Below are 22,249 nucleotides of genomic sequence, written 5' to 3' on the forward strand. Positions count from 1 at the left end.
GGACGATTACTTAGATAAGGAAAACAAACCCTCACTCCCACAATTTCTCAAACAGTCAATAACATCCTAGTTTCATTTTAACTAAATTTACGACATATTAATTGGCACAATTGCTGAAACTCAGGAATGCGAAATTACAGTTTAATTGGACACCGTGGACAACCTTCGTGTGCTAGTTTTATACGCAGAAAAAAAATTTGAAGCTCGCTTTCTGTTAACTTATAGCTTAATGCATGCATTCATGAGAATAATTTTGCGGTCACCGAAGCGGAAAACTGCCAGATTTGGAAATGTTTCGGTACCTACAACAGCAAATGAAACCCTGCAGCACCGCCGAGGAAATTGAAAAGGAGTCGAGGTTTTTCTAATATCGATTTTAACATTAGCAAGTATCTAAATTTTCGCTCATTTGTCAAACAGCGATACAAATTATCGATGGGATAAAAAGATGAAATGTCAAATATTGGCGGGGTGAGCATGATGAAGCGTTCGCATTAACCTCCACTTGCTTAATACCCTAATCGAGGATATGGCACTATTTCCGCGACGATGAGTGGGAATAAAATCGTTTTGAGGCAGATTTTGAAAGGTTCTGCTTTAAAAAATTAATGTGTGCTGCGCGAAAAGGCAGAAGGTAGCAGCGTTATGAAAATTTCAAGGCATTCATTGAATGAAATTGCTGATGATGGAATGAAATTAATGATGCGCCGTGTCCACCTACGTTCAAAGCACACACACAAAACGGGGAATAGAAGCGAATCAGTCACGGAATGTGTGGAAGAGATAAATGAAATTAAACAACTTTCTGAGCAATCCTACGGCAAACAAAAATTGCAATTCAAATGCGCGAATGAGTGTTATTTCAACTTTAGGAGAAATTATAATTAAGGAGATGGATTACCATGCCTTTTGTAATTACACAATTTCAAATTTTGTCTCGTCATATCAACATTTGTTACTCTATACAGAGGTCGATTTTTCCTGACTGCCAATAATCACTGTCGAATTGGAGCGCTAGGCTTTAATCGATCCATTTCGTTTTATTACTAGCTTCATCTTCCCGCTTCTGTGGATTTTTTTTGTCCTTTGGCAATGATTCAGTGTCATATTATCTTTTATTGTCTCTTGATCAGTTTCATGCTGCGACAATAGCGGTTGATTCCGGAATATCGCAGAATTTTTATAAATCCAACAATCCTGCATGAGCACTTTCAATTTCTAGCAGTTTAATAAAAAAATATTTACACATCATATCGCTAGATGCGACTCTTACGAAACCCATCTAATAACCATCAACACTCAATAATTTTTGGTTCAACCGACTTAAAACCGAAATTCGTTTGAGACTGCCAAACCAATCATTAAAATTACAATGTCGCCTTTCTCTTCCGAGTTACAAAAATACAAGCACATAATGCAATGAGAACTACCAAAGGTACGATATGTAGATATACGTTTTTAAAACTAGAACTGAAGGCTTGCATGCGCTTTTCAGATTCGATTTATTTTCCAAAACGCTCATAGCTTTCATATGTGAAGTTTTTTAAAGGAAGATATTTCTATTTTTTAGCGTAATTAAACCGAGTTTCAAATCCACGTAATAAACCAACTTCACATTTCACTGAAATGTTGAATTTTAGCAAAACAATAAAAATAATAATTACAATTTACTTCTCAAAACAAGTTTTAAATGGATGAAGTTGTGATTGAAACTCTTTGAACTATTTATTTACTCGACTGTTAAGTGTTAATTCTGTCTGCGATCTGCGTTATTATTTCAATAAATGGAAGAGGAAAAAATATCCTTTCATTTTACATGCTCTTTTTCAACGTCATTGATTTTCCTATTAGAACATAATTATGAAAACAAGTAATTTTACAAATCCATACTTGCTGTTGCGGGAACGGGAATCAAGATTGGATTTTACAAAGCTAAATAATATGACTTATGCAACCAATAATACACCGTGCGCACTAATGTTCCAAAAATTGACTTTTACGTACAAACGGTAACAATTTATGCTACTCAGGTTTTTGTAAAAAGTTCAACTGCCAAACCAGTTAAAGTATGTACATACATATTTAATTTGATTCTGTAAAAGTTTTGTTTATACAAAAAGTAGGTAGGTACTTATTTATTTCTTTCTGTTTAAATTTTATTGCGAAATTCCACAATGAGAAATAATCCGTGTTTGAAGATCGTGAAATTAGGTTTCCATGGTTCCTTGAAGTAAGACAATATCTTCAAAAAATATTTCAGGATCGATAGGGAGCTAACAATTATCTCGTAAGATAGAGGTGCTCCATTTTACATGAACCACTCGTCGGAGAAAATTACAAAGCGAAGGGACGAACATTTCGTTTGCTCTTTGAGGCGAGACGAGATTTGGTCGGGTCATTGCTTCAAAGCTGACAATACTTTGATACATACCTACCCAATCCTCGGTGTGAATAAAATGCGTAGTAAAAAGTACATGAAAATACGGCAGGCTTACTTTGACAGACAATGGCAGAAACTACTTCATCTTAAGCATCCAGACGACAAAATCAATTCGATGTTTTGAACGAATCCTCTCGAGGCTTCTATGCTGATGATACACACAATGTTGTTTCGTCCTTTCGCGAGAGCTCCTCTCGATAGTCCAATCGCCAACGAAGTACACTTGACCGTTGAAGATCGCATTCCGTTTGTGTGTGCTGAAGTTATTGAAATGCCGTCGAGATCGAGCACGCGGTCTTGTTCGGGCTCAAATTACCAACGTCTCCATCATCTTTACTTTGTTAATTATAATAATAAAGGTTAGACTTTATGGAGCACTTCAGACTCGGAGTCCATTAAGTTAGTGTTGGGCGAAATGATAAATCGGCAGCAACGCCCGTGCGGCTAGTTACTAACTTGGGCCGTTGTTAGTGCAAACTGGGACTAATTAATTTTAATCTCCACTCCTGGTGCTCTTCAATCGCGTAACGCAAAAATCGAAATTATTGCAGGAACTGGAGCTCAGAAAGCGATTCCATCTGACAGCAGTCGGTCGCCTAAAGGCCCATTTGTACTCGTTATATTGTTTTGTAAAATTAAGTGCAAAACCGGCAAGAATACAAAACCCCAACAGCATGAAAACTTAAGTTCAACAAAGCAAGAAAGAGAGAGGAAAAAAGGCGCCGCGAACGGAAGACGTACGAGGGTTCACTTTTCAGCGTGCTCCGGCTCCTGAATAATGAAATTCACCATCGCACAAGTGCTTCATGGCAACGTGCTAACACAATTAAGCTCGACCTCAACTTTCAAATGCATTAAAAATTATAAGATTGGTTAATTTGATTATACAGTGCGGCTACATATTTAACGTGGGGTATTATCGATAAGCGACCTAACTATAAACAATCGCCCCGATTGTCGTAAATCGATTTTATTGAGACTCCGAAAAGATGTTGCGGTTAGGCACCGTAAATTTCCCAGACGAATTAACCTCTGTTTTACCATTGGATCGAACCGGAGAGGTCTTTTCTTCACGGATTATCGCTTATTTACTACAACCGGGATCTGGTTGAAAGTTCAGGTTCTGCACAGGTCAATATTTAAACTGTTAAATTGTTTTGCAAATGGTGGAGGTTGTCCTCGTCAATGCGTTAATTAATATCGCCAGATTCGATAAATCCTCTCAAGGTTCAATTCTTGCAGCTGTTTATTTATTCAGCAATCATATTACATATCAACATCTGAATTTCGTGTAACAACTTTTCCAATTTAAAAAGTTCTTTTGCCAAGTTTAATTCATTTATTTCTCCACGCTTTCTTAACTTCAGTTCAACTTCCTTCTAATGAAAGGGTATTTGCGGTGATTTTTATTCATTCGGTTCTCGTCTCAAAATGTTTCCTACGAAACATAGACAAATATCTGCTCCGTCTAGCGTAAAGGTTGTGTATTTCTAGTTTGCGAGATGGCATGGAAGCTAAAGATGATGATTTATAGCTCCCAGCTTTTCCTGCACTCGCAACATCACACCCACAATGGGGAACGTTTTAATGAAAACTTTTAGTTGCATTGCTTAGGTACTGGTTAAGTATCAAATTTGTCCCAACAGAATTTGAATGGTGTGTGCAAAATGTAAATTTCATCACACCGATAAAACCAATGTTGACAGAATTCACTTCATTCAAAATCGATTTCTTCGGCTTTTTAAATATGAGTATGTAGTTACTTTCTGCCTTTGACACATCTTCTGATTGCACATGTGTTACGAAAATATGAATCGAATTACGACATTAATGTCCTCGATTTTCTTTAGGACCAAATCAGACCTACTCGTAATTTGGTCTCAAATCAACTGAATTGCACTGCAGACAACAATGGATTCTGTGAATCCGTCCTGTCTTTAAATTTAAACGGATGAACTACGAAACTCCCATGCCATTAAGCTACTTCCTATCTACTTTTCATTGCCAGTTGCCGCCATGTCTCCAGGAAGAATCGATACGACCGTCATGCTAGAAAATACTCGTACAAAGTATCGATTCGACCACTGTCATCATTTGCTACGATATTTACTTGTTTGGAGTTGGATCAACAAGAGTTTCCCATTGTCGAAAATCTCCACAGCGATTCGACTATATTCCGAATTGTATCTAGGGCCAAGAAGCAAGAAATATCTCTCCCTCTTGTAAGATGTCACCGGATTAATGTATAGCTGAGACATTAATCAAAATAAAAATAGAAATTTCCTTAGGAGCAGCGAAGTGGGGGTGAAGGGATGGGGATCTGGGAAAGTGACGATAATTATGTGCGTCGTGGAAGTTCAATTATACCATTATTTCTTGTCTGTCGCGATGCACCGCCCTTAAATAGGTGTACAATTAATAACGCCCATCCATCAAGACAAATTTAATTTGTGAGCTGACAATTTCCGAGGCAACAATTTAGAAGACAAGTAGCAACTTAAATATTGCTGTATATAGGGGCCTACGCGTTCTCTACGTGCCTTACAAATAAGAGCATTCCATTCAATAAAAAGAGCTTCTCATATTGTCCACCTGTTCTTTTCGTTGAAATGTTATTTGTGACGAAGTTCGCTGACGATGATGCTCTCTAATTAATTTCGTCTCTGGGAAAATTGTGTCGCTTATGCGGATCCCTTTAACTATCACCTAACACCATTAACGAATTAGTGAACTTGCTTATCACGAACATTTCGAAACTTTTGATAAAGTGCCCCGCAGTAGGGTTGGTCCATTGTGCAATAGCAGCTAGGTTCCAGTCCAGATCGCGCAAATGTATTGAGAACTGAGAGATTCCCCATTATTGTTGCTGTTGAGATGGCAGCGGAGTGATAGTGTTGAACCTCTCAACGAACACGACCAAACAATTAAATCTTAATTGCAATTACAATAAACAATTCAACAACTCGACAATGGCCTAAGAACGTGATTAATTATTGGTTTTTGCTCAAGTGGCGCACAGCTGTTGAATTTCCAAGGTTTTGAAGAGAAGAGGAATTTATGACGAAATTCCTTTTACAAAGTCAGAAGCTTCGCATGGCTCCAAATGACCTGTGCATATTTCATTATTGCGCCTCTAGAATCATCGCTGAAGGGGACGGTTGTTCATTATTACACCAGCTTTGTACTAATATGCAGAAAATTGAGCTTCTCTGCCAGACTTTCTCTATTCTAGACTTTACGTTAAAATGTCTGTAATTAAAAAGCGAATTTTTAAACCAGCGTCTTTCTACAGACAAAAGCGTTAAAGTTTTTATTGGAGGTCGTCTCAGCAGATCAAAGACTTCGTCGTTAACTACTGTACTTTGTTCGTACGAACCCCTATTTTTAAATCACTCAATCGAGATAAAAAAGAGAGTTGTTTGTCCTGCGTGATTTTTTTATGAGGATTAAGTAAAATCATCGAGCAAGTCATAAGGCCTCAACTGAAATACGCACAAAAAACACAGCAGGTATGTAATATTTACCATAATTATCATACCCGCGACCTAAAACACTTCACTTTGAATTCTCGAAGTACAGAAAAGTCGTTATTTTCATAAGTACTAGAGACAATTTGAAATACATAATTTGGTCAATCCTGGGGCAACATTTATGTCGATAATACGATGAATTATCATCAGATGTGAACAGATAAGTACGAATTGCAGTAAAATTGTTATTTGTATGCACGATCAAGATATGTGCACAAACTGATAATAATCATTAGTTGGGTGTTTAAAGGAGGAGTCAACTCAATTCCACACAATCATGATGATGGGGAGGGGTACTGAATATTCCGTTTCCAATAGCAATTTTTATATTATCCGCATGTTTACAAAATTGTTATATGAATGATGTCATGTGTTAAACTGCGCAAATATTTAGATGTCGGCAGTGATTTTTCGATAAATTGAATTTTTCAAACGTTGTAACTAATAAATTTAACAAACACAAGAAGCGAACGACCGATTTAATTCTTTAGGTATTAGGACGAGGGTGCTGTTAAATCATTTACGACATGACAAATTTATGGCCCACCATTACTTTCGTTTATCGACTGTGATATTTGTTTGTATTATCATATTTATTTCTAATATTTTTTTATTACACCACTAAAACCTAATGCAGTCAGTTAACAGAATTAATGTGGTAAAATGTGTTAAAAAATTTGCAAGTGAATCTGAATCTACTATTTTTACCAGATAATTTCTTGTACCATGGAGGACGGTTTGATTTTTTTGCCAAATGCGGCTTGTTTCACAGTTTTTGTTGCAATTGCTTTATCTTTGAGCGGCACATTATCAATTATCGTTATTTTTAAATGTCCAGGCTTCAGAGCTAAATAATTAACATACTTCACAAACTTAAACTTGCGATAAGATAAAATCTCAAACTATAGGTTCAGTAATTATTCTCATCCAATTTTCTTTGGATACAACCCTAGATCCTTAATGTCCTATCTGGAAAGTTTAAATTACGTTTTGAAGAGCATTTAATGAGCTCCCTATTTAGTGGAATGCAAGAAAAAATTAATACCAAGCAGCTTAGAAGATTAGCGTAATCAGTGATGGACAAGGGTGTATTTTAATGACGATGTCATTCAAACGAAACGTGTTAATCAAAAGTTTACATGAAAATATTATGGCATTTGTAAAGCACTCCGAATTTGAAGCAGCTGTACATACAGAAGAACGTATAAATTTACTTTTATGAGAGTTGCATTTTTCAGGTTTTCATCATACGAGGTATTTTAACGACGTTATACCACGTAATGCAAACTAATTTAATAAGGTCCATTTACATAAATTCACAGTAAACGTGGTCACAGTATGTGTATACATTATGGGTTGTTTATTTTTTACGTTATTTTCACTCAAACTATAACATAAATTTTGCTTTTCCTTCCCAAATTCTGAGTATGTTCACAAACTCATATGAACAACACAATTTCTGGGAAATTTCAATTACCGGTGAATAATTGGATTTACGACGAAGATGATTTCTATTCGATACACATTCAAGAGGAAAAAGATTGTAAGCTGCACCCTTACCTAAATGAATTTTATATGAAATAAATTTTAACGTCTCACCATATCAAATAAAACATGTATCTGATTTCATTTAAAGATATGTATGTGTAGATTGGTTGAATGTGATAATATCGATTTTCACTCGACCAAAAGTCAAAAAATTATGTATTTTAGTGAGGAAGTACCTACGTACGAGGTGAGGAAAACTGTGTTGAGCAAATGGGGAAATTTTCTACGTCATAAATTCAAGACATTCTACGCCAACAAAACCGTTTTCGAACGTTTCCAAAACACGATATTCACATTGAAAATTGACAAATGTTTAGAAAAGAAACAGCAAAGAGGGGATCACTGCTATGATTGACACTAATATGACAAGAATGGGAAAGGTGAAGCTTTTGTTTAACGTTGGCAGCTTCAAAGGGTGAAACCGCTACGGTCTTATCAAACGTTGGAAAAATTACGAAAGGAAGGATACATTTTAGTCATTCGAGCACGTTGCTGGAATTAATTCAAAGCAATACGAAATGAGTGATTGATGGTCTTTCCACGATCGTGACACGTTTTGAAGTCGTCAGAGGGCATTTCAACGTCTTTTATAACAAGTTCGTTATATGAAAATTCGCCTGCATTTCCTCTTGTCAAGAATATAGATAAAATATGCTCTCTGTGACGCGTTTTCCTCGAACATTGAACTTTGGGGGAGACTTGTACGAGTACATAAATGTATCACAATTTCCGCGTTCTCTCGTTGAAAATCATCGATGATTAACCGAATAACATTAATCCGTTATTACCTTGCAAACTGGTAACCTTAGGTTTAGATCAATAATCGATATCTATAAATATATCACGGTTAGTTGCCATGGTGAAAGTTCTCTTGACACGTCGGATCGATTCAAAAATATTAATATTTATGAAACACGATTTTACTATTCGATAGGTTGACAAATTGAAAATGGAACAGACTGTAGATACACACGTCCCAGAGCAAATTTCAACATACTGGGGGATTTATATTAATAGGGTGTTTACTTCACGAAAATTCTTTGTGTTTTTCACTTCTTTATCGCCGCTGTTTACATTGTATTTCTCAATGTACAACATTATAAATAACTTTTATCTCTTCAGCGTTCCTAATAATAATAAAACGATTCGGTAACGAATTTAAAAATTTATTAGACGAACTGGAACAATGCAGGGAATACGAAGCGGCTAACTTCTTTGTTATTGACGGCGTCAGGCTCTTAAACACGGTTCATAAACATTAAATAGAGATAACCCATTCCATCCCATACCAGCAGACACCCAAATATTTACACGAAAGGTAATGTGTGTGTGGTCCCGAGCCGAAGAATAAATTACCTGTACTGCACTTTGTGCCGCATTACAAAAATCATTTGTATTGCTTGTACAACTGCAGAAACTCTTGTTATTACTATATTGTTTTGCTGTTGTATTGTTTTATTTCGAACAGGTTCGTTAGATCCAATTCAATCGTTCCCAATTTCCATCGAAATCGATTCAGCGCAGACACTCTTATCGCGGAGGGAACGTTTTCAGGATGACTGGACGGACGATGTAGGTGTTGGATTTCCTCCATTTTTACACCAATTTACCATTTCAATGCAATAGTTTTATCCGTTTAGCAGCAATATTTTGACTTATCTGATGCACCCTTGTTTGTGCTTATTTTCGAAAAATGGTGCAAAATTCGACGTATTAAAGTGACACACACAAACACTTTATGTAATCACAATAACATACAAAACATCAAATTCTTGGACTGTTATGAGAAAGAAAAGGTCACGACTCGTTTATTATTATTTATAACAAGGCGATTAGCAAAATAAACACCCGAGCTTCGTGTGTGACCGAAACCGCCATACATCCGCGAAGATTATTCCGTGCTTTAACATCATCAACCGCTGTTAAAAATACTTTCAATCTCGAACGTGGAAGAGTATCTATCTATTTATCTTAAAAACCGGGAGGGTTTTGAACATTAATGAACGTCACGTATCACGTATCGCCTGTCACCTTCCTGAAAGAAGCTCTCGGTTGCTGAAGACGAAGCTCAGCCTTACAGTTTGAATAACAATGTTAAAGAAGCCTTGCATGCAATGGTTATTTCATTGTCAATGAAGTGTAAAATTGAAACGTTTACATTCTGCTTTTATTTTCGTTTCCATTAAATGTTGCGAATGCAAACATCTAAACGGGTACGTAGACTTGGCTTCATACAATCGAAAGTCCAGAAATGTTTTAAATTGAATATTCCACACAGGAAATGTTTCAGGAATCCGGAATGGTGGGGGATATTTCCTACACGAACGGGATAACACGGAATCTATGTGAGAGAGGAAAATCATCTCTATATAAGCCTTGCAGTCTTTATTACCGGTCAAAGTAATCCAAAATTCACTTTGCTTTGATAGAAATCTGAAATGAGAAGCACTAGAAGAAAAATTTGTCCAAAAATATGTCTATTATGTACTACTAAATATGTATTTACCTAAAAATATACATGAAAACCAATATGTACTGAAGCGTATTTTAACAGTGCGGATAAAATATTTTGATTTCAAATAAAATCAAAACTACAGTCGATTTCATGGAAAACTGAAAAAAAAGTTTTGCATAAACATATTCCTAGACAGTGATGTCCATAAAGTACTCAGCATAACGTTCAGTCTGAATGTAAATATTTGTAGATTGACCGAATCAATTTAAAATTCACCACTTTACTATCCTTCTCATCACAGTTACACAATGTTTACATCGGGCAAAATAAAGTTATTTTCCATATTGGGATACATACTAGCCGAAAGTGTCAAAAGGAATTCTTCTACGATCCAATAATATGTAATCATTACTTAAGAATGTGCTCATAATTAATCGATGAGTACAAAGTGTGATGAAATGAGAGTCGTCATGCTGGCTAGTTCCAGCTTTATCCCGATAACAGCTATAATTAACGGGAGCAGTTATCAGTTTAATGTCCCTAATTAGCGTTTATTTTTCGTCAAATCGATAAACACAAGATTAATTACATCTCGGACGTTTTAAAAATCTTTTGCACCCTGTTCTGTATGCAGTGCGTGGGCGTATACTTCTATTTTTCGTTTTATTTTACTCGAATAAAAAAAAGTCTACAAAACAAAAACGGGTAGGAATAACCTTGGCGCTCCTACATTCAGTTTGAATTATTTAAATTTGGGACGAACACATCAGCTACAGAATGTTCCGGTGACAGGTCACAACGTTTTTTTGTAGGGCTAATAGCCATACCTATGAAGTCTGTATCGTTTTTTGTCAGCTTTGATCTGAACTATTTTTTGTCACAGTAAATCACATTTCGCTGAAATCGTTTGAAGTCTGTGAACACACCTTACACGCTGATTATTGCCCATACCTGAGATCATATTTATGTAATTTAAATGATGTCACACATGTTATCGTGTCATTCGTTAATGCCAGCAATATCAATACAAAAGTAACAAATAAATCATAAATCACTAGAAGCATCTTTTTGTTGGACTGGCCGACGCTTTCCTGATAAAAAATGATTTCTGGGTGACCGAATCAAGTGTAAATCCTGATGGCGCCTTGTTTGAGCGTGTTTTTTGACATTTATTTTTTTCTTCTGCATTAACTAACAACCAAATAATTGAAATAAAACGTTTCTTAGGAAAATGGAGCGTAGTATATATGAAATTCTATTTTGATAAATGATCGTGCAACAATGTATGTTATCCTGGAAATGACAAAAATATGCTAAAGTTTGTTGTTGGTATAAAAAAAAATCCAATTTTTGTATTGTTTTGGATTCGTGATGATAAATCAAGTGCGATTTAAAAAGTAGATGGAATAAAGGTACGAACACTTGGATAATAATACTCAACGATGTCACGTAACTTGTTTGAAAAGTGCATTAAATCGACTAAAATTTGAATCGAGAGACTTCCTTTAATGACGGACGCGAATGGCATAAACAACTCAGTTTACCTTGGGACTGCCTACTTATTAAGGACAGCAAACAAACTTCTCCTCTGGGGAGGATTTAAGACCACGGACGTTACGTGTGGCAGTATCCAGTTCAGAAACTGTATAATTTGACGCAGTCATTTCTGTGATTAGTTCTAAAATTTATTTGGGACTTTTGAACAGAAGAAAAGACGGGACGTATGCCTCAGAACTATATCGTTGTAAAATCGTAGCGCAAATTATTTCTGTGAAAAGAACCTAATAAATCGTAAGTACGCACCGAAAGTAAGAGAGATCCATTACGATAGGAAACATAAAGACCCGTTTTAGACAGGTTATTTTTATGTTAGAGCTTTGTTTTTTTTTTGTTTCACCAATTATGATATCTTATCACTGTGTATACAGTGCGTTCGTAACGTTCGGAATAAATTCGATAAAATTGTAAGTATCCTTTAACATCCTCAAGATAGTTCTGCCCGGCCGCAAGCGGCCTCGGCGACAATTTTTCTCTCGGTACGTTAAAGAATGATTTCGCGGCCTTGATATACAAATAACTATTAGTTATACAACGTTCAATTATTTTTCTGTATCAAGAGTTATTTCTAATTGTACCTGCTTAGGTTTTCTTGTCGGATATCGAATTTGACGTAAAAAAAATGATAATACCTAAGAACCTAAGTCAAATTTAAATAAACCGTTCGATTTTTTTTACTGGAATGGCGGATAGAACAAAAGTCTTGGAAACGAGCCAACTTACTGTAACAGAGCAATATCAACTCGAGGGTATGTAGCAACCCCGGTTAGTTTCATGACAGGTAGGTAAGAATTTCATTACTTTACTTGCTTTTCGAGGAATTTGCTAAACAAAATTCATAGCAACACGGTGGTGAAAATAATTTACCATCATTTACATCTTTAATAATGCCAACACGAAAAAATTAAACGTTATTGATGATGATTATAGTTTCCAAAAGCGTTAAAAATTATTCATTTCTTATTACGCATCTTTGAAATTATATATATTGAGTGAACGAACATTTTCCATTTTTGTCAAATGAATCGCAATTTGCTATAATCTACGGTCCACACACGTATTCCGAGTGACGCCTACTTTTCACAATTAAAATTTTTATGTGAGCTTTGCGGTAACAAATCCCATTTACGCTGAAACCAAATAATCTTGAAAGTTGATAACAAACGCATTTATCTGGGTAAGGGATTAACGAATCAAGTGAAAAACGAAAAAGTAACAAACGTTCCTGATTAAAAGCTAATTGTTAATTAAGCTTGGAAAAGCTCCAAACGTCTGAGTTGTGCGCGCTTTAGTTTACAATTAAATGGATGGTGGTTTTTGGGCTGCATCCAAAGCCTCAGTTAAGAACTCCAGAATAGAAAAAAAATCACTCGACTTGTGTAAACATGATTTAATCCGAATCCCTGACAGTAGCCGTCGAGCAGCTTCCGAAAGCTTGAGTGCGGCAGAAGTGATGTGAAAAGCACCATTAATTAATTTTCAATATTCTCTACGCAGAACCGCTCTATTTGCCTTGGTTTATCGGCGAATATCGTTTTTGAATTTGTTGGAAAGTGCCACTTTAGGGTGCGTGTACCGATACAATTTTTAGAGCTCAAGTGTATGAACAAGGGTTGGAATGTGTAATAACTGTGTGGATCAAATATTTCAAAGGACTGAGAACGGAACAAAGTGGAGGATGTGCAAAAGGTATTATTGTCGGTTGTATGGAGTGTCTGTCATCCTCAAGTTTATGTTATTGATAAGAGGCTACGAATTATTTATGTCCAGAAGATATAAGAATGTAATAAAATTTTATGGGTCGAGGTGATATATTGGATAAGAGAAATCTCTCTTTTCAGCAGTAGGGTTTTATGTATGCATTTCAGCCGACCCTAGTCCACCCCTGGTGCAGTTTTTAATGCCGGATCCACATCGGGGAAACAATTGCGAACAGTGCAGTGGTGGAAAAATTACGAATTTATTATTATCAGTCGAGAAGTCTTGGATAATTTCGTTGACAATTCGTTTTCCGTCTGGCAATTAGTCCCGTCGGTGCAGATGCGGCATGGAAGGTAAATAATAAATAAATAGGACACAGTTATTAGCGCGCGTCCTCGCCGGGAATGTAGGTAACGAAAGTGCAATCGTGAAATTATCACACACGCGTTCAGTTTGGGCAATAATAGGTCTCCCAGACGACCGAAGAACCTGCTTGACAGGTAAAGAATCGAGCGGAACGCGAGCCGTGGGGCACCTGTTCTAACCTGGAGTGGCTCCATTGTGCGCGTACACAAAGCCTCGTAAGCTTACCTCTTCGGCGAACTCAAAGTCCCCGTCGAACTTCCTCTTCCTCTTAGCGTCGGTCGTGCAAACGACGGCCGCCGCGACGACCAAGACCAGAATCACTCGCATTTGGGGCGCGTCTCCCGCCAAAAACCACGATGATTAACCGGAGCGAACGGGCCGTCGAGGCGATTTTTTTTGTCCTTTTTTAATTTATAGGATGGCTCACTTTCTCTGCACTGGGCGAGTGACCGTTCAAACGTACTCTTGCTCACTGACTATGGACGACCAGCCGCGACAAACCACGACTACTTTTTGATTATATTCGATTTCAGTGGCCGTCTCTTTTCCATCGGAGATTGCGCGGCGCCACACAAGAAAAGCTTTCTTGTGCAGGATGGTGTGGTGGGGAAACTCCGAATACCAAATCAATGCCCAATGCAGTGAATGTAGACGCGGAATGGGACCGCTCTTACGCCCATTTCTGACTACCTATAGGAAAAATTACGAAGATGGGGTTTTTTGGAGGGCACGCCTACCGCGCGACCGTCGATTTCATTATCACGTGCTCGACAATTGACAAAGGTATTTAAAAAATTCAACCGTGAATTGCAACCTATTTGTCCCTCGAGGTTGTTTTTTCCTCAAGAAAACAGAAATTTCACCTGAAAATAATAATGAACGCCAAAAAAAAATTTACAGGTGTGATTCAGAAAAATTATGCCAAATGCTGCATTTCAACGAATACCTAACTACGCCTCAGCCGAACACTTTTTGTAATATTCTACGTAAATCCCTATCATAAATACCTACAAATTAGGTTGTTATGAATAATTTATAAATTTACCTTATCCTGTTATTAAATCTTTACAAAATAACGTACCTTGAGAACAAATTAGAAAATTGAAAACATCGTGTAACAAATGAATATACAGGGGATCGCTAAAAAGTATAGATACATACAACTAAATATTCTCAGAACGGTTTAGCAGAGCTCGTTGAAATTTTGCACACAGTTACACAGTAGACGTGTTTAAATTCTATCATCTGAGATTTTTTTCAATTTCCTGTCATCATTTATTTTGAAGATACAAGGCTAAATTGATTTTTTTAATGGGCCGGGGGGTCAAATTTAATATCTTTAAAAAGGGTATTTCTTTGTAAATTCAGTGATGTATATGCGATACAATCATTTCGACAAAATATGTTATCATTATCAACTTGCGCGTTCTGAAACACCTTTGTAATTATTTTAAGATGAGAATTAGTTTAAAAATAACCAAGATCTTTATAACTTTTATTTGTGGGGGAAAAATGATTTAAGGATAAGAATGACAGAAAAAGTTCTATTTTGTAAGCTGGATTCCATCAACTGTACCTACCTAAGAAATGCAAATACATAACATATGTATGTATTGGAAGAAAATAAATTTCTGAAGTGTGCGTGCGAATCTGAATCATTTTGATTTTCCGCAAAGATAGTAAACACTAATTTTTATTCTAATTGTAAAAAAATAACCAGTCATACAGGAAAGTAAATTACCTACTGCGACATTAAGTACTCTTAACACTTATCAATTTGATGTTTTTCTAAGAATATGCTATCTAGATATTTCTGCCTAACGCCTCCGCGCATACTTCCAGGAAATAATTGTCAGAAAGAAAGTATTGCAAAAATGAACACAGTAAATGTAATTATTGTGTGGTAATTAATAGGTGGGTGACTTGTAAAAAACACGTTTCCTAAATAATTTAGTTTATTTATTTCTTTTAACAGGAAAACGTTGTTGCATTTTTAAATTAAAAGTGAACAATAGAAAAAATAAATGCACTGGTGTATTTTATCAAATTTTAATATCTTCCGTTGATTTATTTTAAATGGACGTAATGCCATTTGTCCACTGAAAACAAAAAACCATTATAAACATTTCAAAATTCAACAATTCTCCACAATAAAATTCTAAAGTCTACATTTACAGCATGCTTCTTTAACAAAATAAACCTTATCAACTGAAAGTACACAAATTTATAATTTGGTGAAAGGAATTATGTAATTGAAAACTCACCGATTGGGTCAATCTTTTGTGGCTGACCATAAACCGGAGTTTTATTTATCACTTCCTTGGCTTCAGTCACGGCGATTTTAAAGGTATTACCTTCGATGGTCGTGTTGACACTTGAAGAAAGAACAAGTTTAAATTTAACAAAATGTTTCAAAAAATCTTTTAGATTAATCATGACAAAGAGTCGGTTCAACTGAGTGTAAAATTGGATAACTTTCAATTGTGATTAGAGAAACTAAACTAACTCCCACGGCAAAAGGTCGGAATTGCAAGAAACAAGACGCATAGTTTCCCAACCTCGAGACAACAGTAGTTTAGACTTTACATTTCTCCGGAGTTATTATTGATTAATAAAAGACAGATTCCACATAATGTTGACAATATTTTTAACTAAGGATTGTTTGCGATATCCGTCATGTGCGCTTGAATTAAGGTCTGAGGCAAACTACAAGCGAGTAAATTGAATTTGTAGCCTTAATAAGTATAATATGACATGATAGACCGTAAGTGCTCCGCCTTATGGAACGCGTGGGTAAATTGTACCTACATATTACATTATTATGATTAATAACCAACCGAGGTTATTTTTTAACCAAAAACTAAAACGAAATTAACGTGTGCATGAGAATTAACATTCTTAATTTTAAAATAATGATGAATAAGACGTTTCGCAAGTAAATATTACAAAACATTCAAAAATGTTAACAGATGACATAGCATCATAATTTCGATAACTTTGCATTTCTGCTGACTCAACATTTGAAGAACGTGTATGAGACAAATATCTCTTTACAATGTATATTAAAAATGAACGCATTAAGTTTCGTAAAAGGCAATATTACGTAAAAAAAAAGGAAAATCAACAATGATAAAATAAATAGAAATTTGCAATTTACTATATATGTAATTACTACTTGTCAGGTGTCACGTCGACTGAAAAAAAAAATGTTTTTAAGTACAAATAAGATAACTTGCATAACCTTGTAAGTTATCAGGACAACAGTATAGAAATTTTAATAATAAGTGAAGTGTATGCATGTTTAAAAGTAAAAAATTCAATGCCAATTTCTTTATCCTGTCAACATTTACTCACCAGGAAATGCCCTTGGCATCCACCTCTTTATTAACCAAAGACTTCCAGAATCGATGTACCTAATAAAATATTGAGTACATTGTAAATAAGGTTTGCCCTTGGAAATAACATCAATACCTCATCTACAATTTTATGAGCAAAACTCGCTGGTTTAGCTTCACCATTAAAAGCAAATTGATTTTCAGGCTTGCCATCAGGAATTTTATAGATCTTGAACCACTCAACTGAAGCTTTCAAAAGTCCAGGAAAGTATTTCTCAACATCAGGGACATCATTCACTTGTTCTGCTATTGGGTCTTTAACATCTATGGCAATCAATTTCCAGTCAGTCTCACCTGTTATAAAAACATGAACCTTGTCACTTTAAGGAAAAAATAAATAAAAGAATGAATCACCTTATTAAAGTAACATACTGACCTTCATCAATTAAAGCAATGGTTCCTAAGATTTTTACTTGCAAAATTTCACCTCTTTTTGCTACCCTTGATCCTATTTCAATTACATCGATAGGATCATTATCTCCTTTGCATCCTGTTCCATCATCGAGATGTTCAGGATTTTCCCAGGTTTGTGGTAAAGCTCCATAATTCCATATATAGCCGTGATGAGGAAAACAGTTGGCCACAAATCGCGGTTTACCTTTTTTTACATCTTGCTTTATGGGGTTCAAAATTTCCTTCATAGTAATCTGCAAAAGAATTAGTTTTCGACAGATGAATCAATATGGTCTTTAAATATACCTCCATCTTTGCATTGGTCCATCTGGGCACTTCTACCACCATGTTAAAAATTTTCTTAGTACTATCCACCACAAGTGGAATATCGTGAAGGGGTGAAATGGGGCCATTTTTGTTTTCTGACGAAATAGGACAATATTATGATTGTAGGTCAAAAATGAAGATCAAGGGCGAATAAAAAGGTTATACTATGTAATTTACGACTTACGGATATATACTCGGTAATCTGGTGAATAAGGAGAACCTCTTTCAACAATAGAATATGCCATATTTGAACAAATGCCGGACGACAATGAGACACACTGCAACCGCTGACTTTGATGTGAAAATAATTTGTGCAAGCCGCCTGCCAACACGTGTGATATTTTGTTAGCGAACATTGCACCCTCTACACGTGAGAATACGTAACTAACGGTTCATAATATAAAATCGATTACTCATTCGCGATAGTTTTTTTTTTAACATGTCTGTTGACTGTTTTAGGTTATATACAACATTTATTGTTTGTCTGTGAGAACGATAGTAAAGTGACCATTGTAGCAAAAGAATATGAAAATAAATATTTGTATAGATTGGCAATGACTCATTCTAAAACAGTAATTTTCAAGTACACTTTTTCTCTGATAAGATTCTGATTAAAGTGTTCAAAGATTAAAAACTGATAGTAGTTTAAAATAGGTATTATTTAATTAACAGAACATACTCCATAATGTAATTTTTTTTAAATACTGAAGAAAATTAACGAGATCTGTTACAATTCGAACCTTGTTGAAATGTTAAGCGCTAGATGACGCAATCGTATATTTTTAATCCCATGGCCAACTTCATCTAGCTTCCGCTGCACTTCATACGGCCGTAACAATCGTAACATTATGCCAATATTGCCAATCAGCCGGACGTGGGGGGCCTTTGTGGTCGCAGGGCCCTTCTATGACGTGTGATCTTGGCCGCAGAGCCGCAGGGTTTCTCGACCGCCCTTGGTGGAAGGCCTCTGTCTCTTCATTTGTTACCTACCCTCGCCGTGGGGATATGGAGGGCACAAGTCTTGGGCACTGCACCCAAATCGAATGAGTTAGGTGTCGTAGGGACTTGGACGACCCAATGCAGATAGGGTAGAACTTAGGGGTTTGGGGGCGAGAGCCAGGTTAATTCCGCGACCGGAAACCCGGAGGCAGGGAGTCAAAGTGTCGTCAAGAGTTATCTATGGTGTCGTCGTCTTCATTTATGTCAGAAATTGTAATCTTTGCATTGTTGCGTAACCTGATGTCATAATATAGTCATATATTGTATTATTGAAAAGATTATGGTGCGCCATCGTTGTGGATGATTTTTGGGGGTTTTACTCATCCCATTTACAGTGTCTATTCGTAATAGCATAATTACCATTTGTTTCACGGTGCCGCTTTGTCCTTGTATTGTGAGTTTATAGTTGCTGAGCAGCTGTTGTTATTTTATTTATTGTATCGTTTCGTTCCTGAAAAGGTCGGTAGACAAATTTATTGTCTATGTAGGTATTCCTTGTTATGTCATGTTAAGTCGCACCGCTGAATTGTTTAATTTCTCATGTGATGTGTTAACACTGTAGATGAAAACGAGAATGTATTTATTCATGTATTCGTAAAATAAATACAGGCGTCCTCTCACCGATTTATGCATTATTTCGAAGTTGTCCAACCTGCAGGTCCGCCATTTGCATCCCGAGCTAGTCTGCCGCCATTTTGTACAAAACACACAACGTAAGGGTCCTACCGATTCGATGACGATCACGACATGGCCACTTTGTTCAATTTCGCGGATTTAGTTTGAATTTTCAAAGGTTTGAATTTTGGCGGAAGACTGGCGATACTTGGGTTATTACCAACTGATAATTTGGATACGTCAAACGGCCACGATTTTGAAGATTAATTGAAGGTAAAAGAAGACCAGGGGTTGAAAAAGACAATATAGGAGAGAGGCAACTGTCGCAGTGAAATATTTCATTTGATTTTTTTACAATATACCCTGCTATGAAAGCAACAGAAGCTGCATATATGGTGTTACAGTTACTGCGATTAAAAATAATAATTGGTTTACTTAAATTTCGAATTTTCTCTAACAGTCGAAAAAGGGTAGTATCATAGGTAGTATCAAGTCCGGTTCACATTTTTCCGCCAAACTGACAAAAAAACACGGTTTCCCCATCAACCCATAAAGATTTATGTTAAAAATTTTGCAACAGATGGGGCTAGTTACCAAACGATTTTTTTAGGTTAGCTGAATCAACTTTAGACCCTTATTGGGACGGCCGTATGGAGCGCAGCGGAAGCTAGATGAAGTTGGCCATGTTTAATCCATAGATATACAGGTGTCTCAAAAATGGCGCCCAATCTCTTGAGGGGTTAAACTATTTGAAGAGTTGAGTTCAATTTCGTTGTGATTTTTTTTTTCCTTTGACTATTTTCTAAGTTATACACATTTTAAAATAAGCAAATTTGGCAACATCGGTTGGTATGCACAATCAACTAAACCAATTCTCCTTTGAGGTCAATGTTGCCACTGTTATTTTAGCGTATTTTGGTAGGTCATTACTCTAAAAAGGATTACTTCGGTGTTGTTCCACTACCTAAAGGGGTCTTGGAAAAAGTAACATTGTAAAGTATTTTATAATTCAGTTGTAAAATTTGGTAATAAAGGAGATACATCTCTTTGAAATTACCATATTTAAGAGCAAGTTATACAAAATCTGTTGGTCCGATCAAATTTTGTATTGAGATTTACCTTCCCAGACTTCTATTCTTTAAGACCCTTAGGAGATTGGGCGCCATTTTTGAGACACCCTGTATAAGGGGAAGATGCAGCCATTCCATATAAACGTATTTCCTTACTTGGGAAAACATATTCGTATCAACGATTCCGCTAAAAATCCTCCATTTTTTTCTAGCACGCATTCTAGCACGTATTCTTATCTTGTATCCATACATCTGCACTTGAATAGAGAAATACCTCGTATCCATCTAGTTGACTAATAATTGAGAAACGTCATCGTGACAAATTAATTGTGAATTATTTTTTGCTTTAAAGATAAAGACCTGTATTGTATGTTCCACTCCTTACAATTCTTCAAATAAAGAAATATCCTTTCATGGATATACAATATACCTAACTCATGGAAAACACTAGGAATAATATGTATATTTCTTAATTACATGCGTGCGACTGAAATAAAAACAAAAGGTACAGTTGCGGCCGTTGAAAACTCAGACACTTTGACAACGCCAAACTTTTAGCTTTGTAAATGGTATTGAAAGTGACGTTTCTCAAAATGTCACTCAAACATTATCCACATTAATTTCTCTCGCAATGGCTCTTATACTCACACCGTCCCTCAGTCAAACACATTTTTGCGAATCAGATAATTGCGGCATTTCAAAAGTTACGCGCGATTCTGACCTAATATGTCAAATACTGACACTGACTTTATAATCCTTGATAAAAATCCTGTTTACGCTAATCAAATTTCGGAATTTATACAGAGTGTTTAAATCTTTCCTGTCTGAGATTTCAACGGCCGCAACTGTACGTCTTGTCCCCAGTACTTGACCTATTGCTGTATCTTCTCCTTATATAGGTATCTATGATTTAATCCTAGGTTGGTAGAACTGACTAATTTGTATAGGAGGCAGGGGCGGCTGGTGTATATATTGGTCTAGGATTCTACCGTGTGAGCAACAAGTACTGATTGAGTTGGCAATAAATTCTGGTGATTTTTGGTGACTTTTATGTCATGTTCCAACAAGAAAACCATTTTATTAATAAAAGATTACAAAAACCCAGACGTTTAAATTTGAAATGTATACCAGCTGTCAATAATGTCAATAAAACAAACCGGAATAGGTACAATTCACAGTCTTGAAAATTTTATGTAAAATTTTTTTTTGCCAACTGTAACAGTTATTGTTGCTCACCCTGTAGTAATATCAAAATTGCCATTATACACTTAGTGTAATTTTGTTTTCACCAACTTAATTCAACAGGTGGTGGTTATTTGAGTTTGGCACGGCCTTATAAGTGCTGCAGAGCTGCAAAACTCCCAAAAATTTTGTTATACATTCTAATTTTAATTTCAGTAATAAAACAGTGACATGATTAGTTATTTTACGTTAAAAAAATTGAAACTGATTGCTATGCTCCATTGGGACGCGCGAGACGAGTTCCATTAAGTCAAATGATTTTTGTGGTCGGTGCCGCAGCTGGGCGGCTTTTATTGCATTGGGCCACTGGAGCTTAGCTGTGCACCTCTTCGCAGTTCCTTCCAACCTCCCTTCCACCCGCAAACGCGTCAACGCGTCTACAATTCATTAGTTGGATTGAACGAGAAACTGAGCTGCAAAGGCATCAGTTCATGGAGTAATTTCGTTCGGTTGTGACGTAGCGTGTATTCATTCGGTGTAAAAACGTGCTGAGTGTTAAAATTTTCGGAAATAAATACAGTAGAGCGTCGATTATTATCTAAATGGGACTGAGGGTAGTGCCAATAATCGTAAAATATAGCTGAAATTAACAAAAAATTTATAAGAAATGT

General features: G+C 36.1%; 2 protein-coding genes and 1 long non-coding RNA gene across 4 annotated transcripts in view; 1 reads left to right on the top strand and 2 right to left on the bottom strand.

The window, feature by feature from the left end:
* Cow (Proteoglycan Cow) overlaps positions 1–14,146 on the bottom strand; it is a 52,837-nt gene extending 38,691 nt beyond the window's left edge. The window contains exon 1 of the mRNA XM_069052914.1: positions 13,823–14,146. Coding sequence (XP_068909015.1) covers positions 13,823–13,924 — 102 coding nt within the window. The 5' untranslated portion in view covers positions 13,925–14,146. The remainder of the gene's footprint in view (positions 1–13,822) is intronic.
* On the top strand, positions 12,955–14,177 carry LOC138134571 (uncharacterized). The gene is made up of 2 exons (XR_011160769.1): positions 12,955–13,336; positions 13,399–14,177. It is a non-coding gene; the product is annotated as an uncharacterized lncRNA (long non-coding RNA).
* Positions 14,178–15,534: 1,357 nt separating this feature from the next.
* On the bottom strand, positions 15,535–18,159 carry Nurf-38 (Inorganic pyrophosphatase Nurf-38). 2 transcript variants are annotated; one of them, XM_069053621.1, is made up of 7 exons: positions 17,897–18,152; positions 17,692–17,807; positions 17,369–17,639; positions 17,069–17,286; positions 16,952–17,010; positions 15,862–15,971; positions 15,535–15,696 (listed from the first exon to the last, which is right to left on the bottom strand). In XM_069053621.1, the coding sequence occupies exons 1-7, from the start codon at positions 18,066–18,068 to the stop codon at positions 15,665–15,667; spliced, it is 978 nt and encodes a 325-aa protein (XP_068909722.1). In that variant the 5' UTR covers positions 18,069–18,152; the 3' UTR covers positions 15,535–15,664. The 2 variants fall into 2 exon arrangements, with proteins under 2 accessions (XP_068909722.1, XP_068909721.1); XM_069053620.1 differs by having other exon boundaries at positions 15,631–15,805; positions 17,897–18,159.
* Positions 18,160–22,249: the final 4,090 nt, after the last annotated feature.

Source organism: Tenebrio molitor, chromosome 7 (assembly GCF_963966145.1).
Source record: "Tenebrio molitor chromosome 7, icTenMoli1.1, whole genome shotgun sequence".
Taxonomy (NCBI): domain Eukaryota; kingdom Metazoa; phylum Arthropoda; class Insecta; order Coleoptera; family Tenebrionidae; genus Tenebrio; species Tenebrio molitor.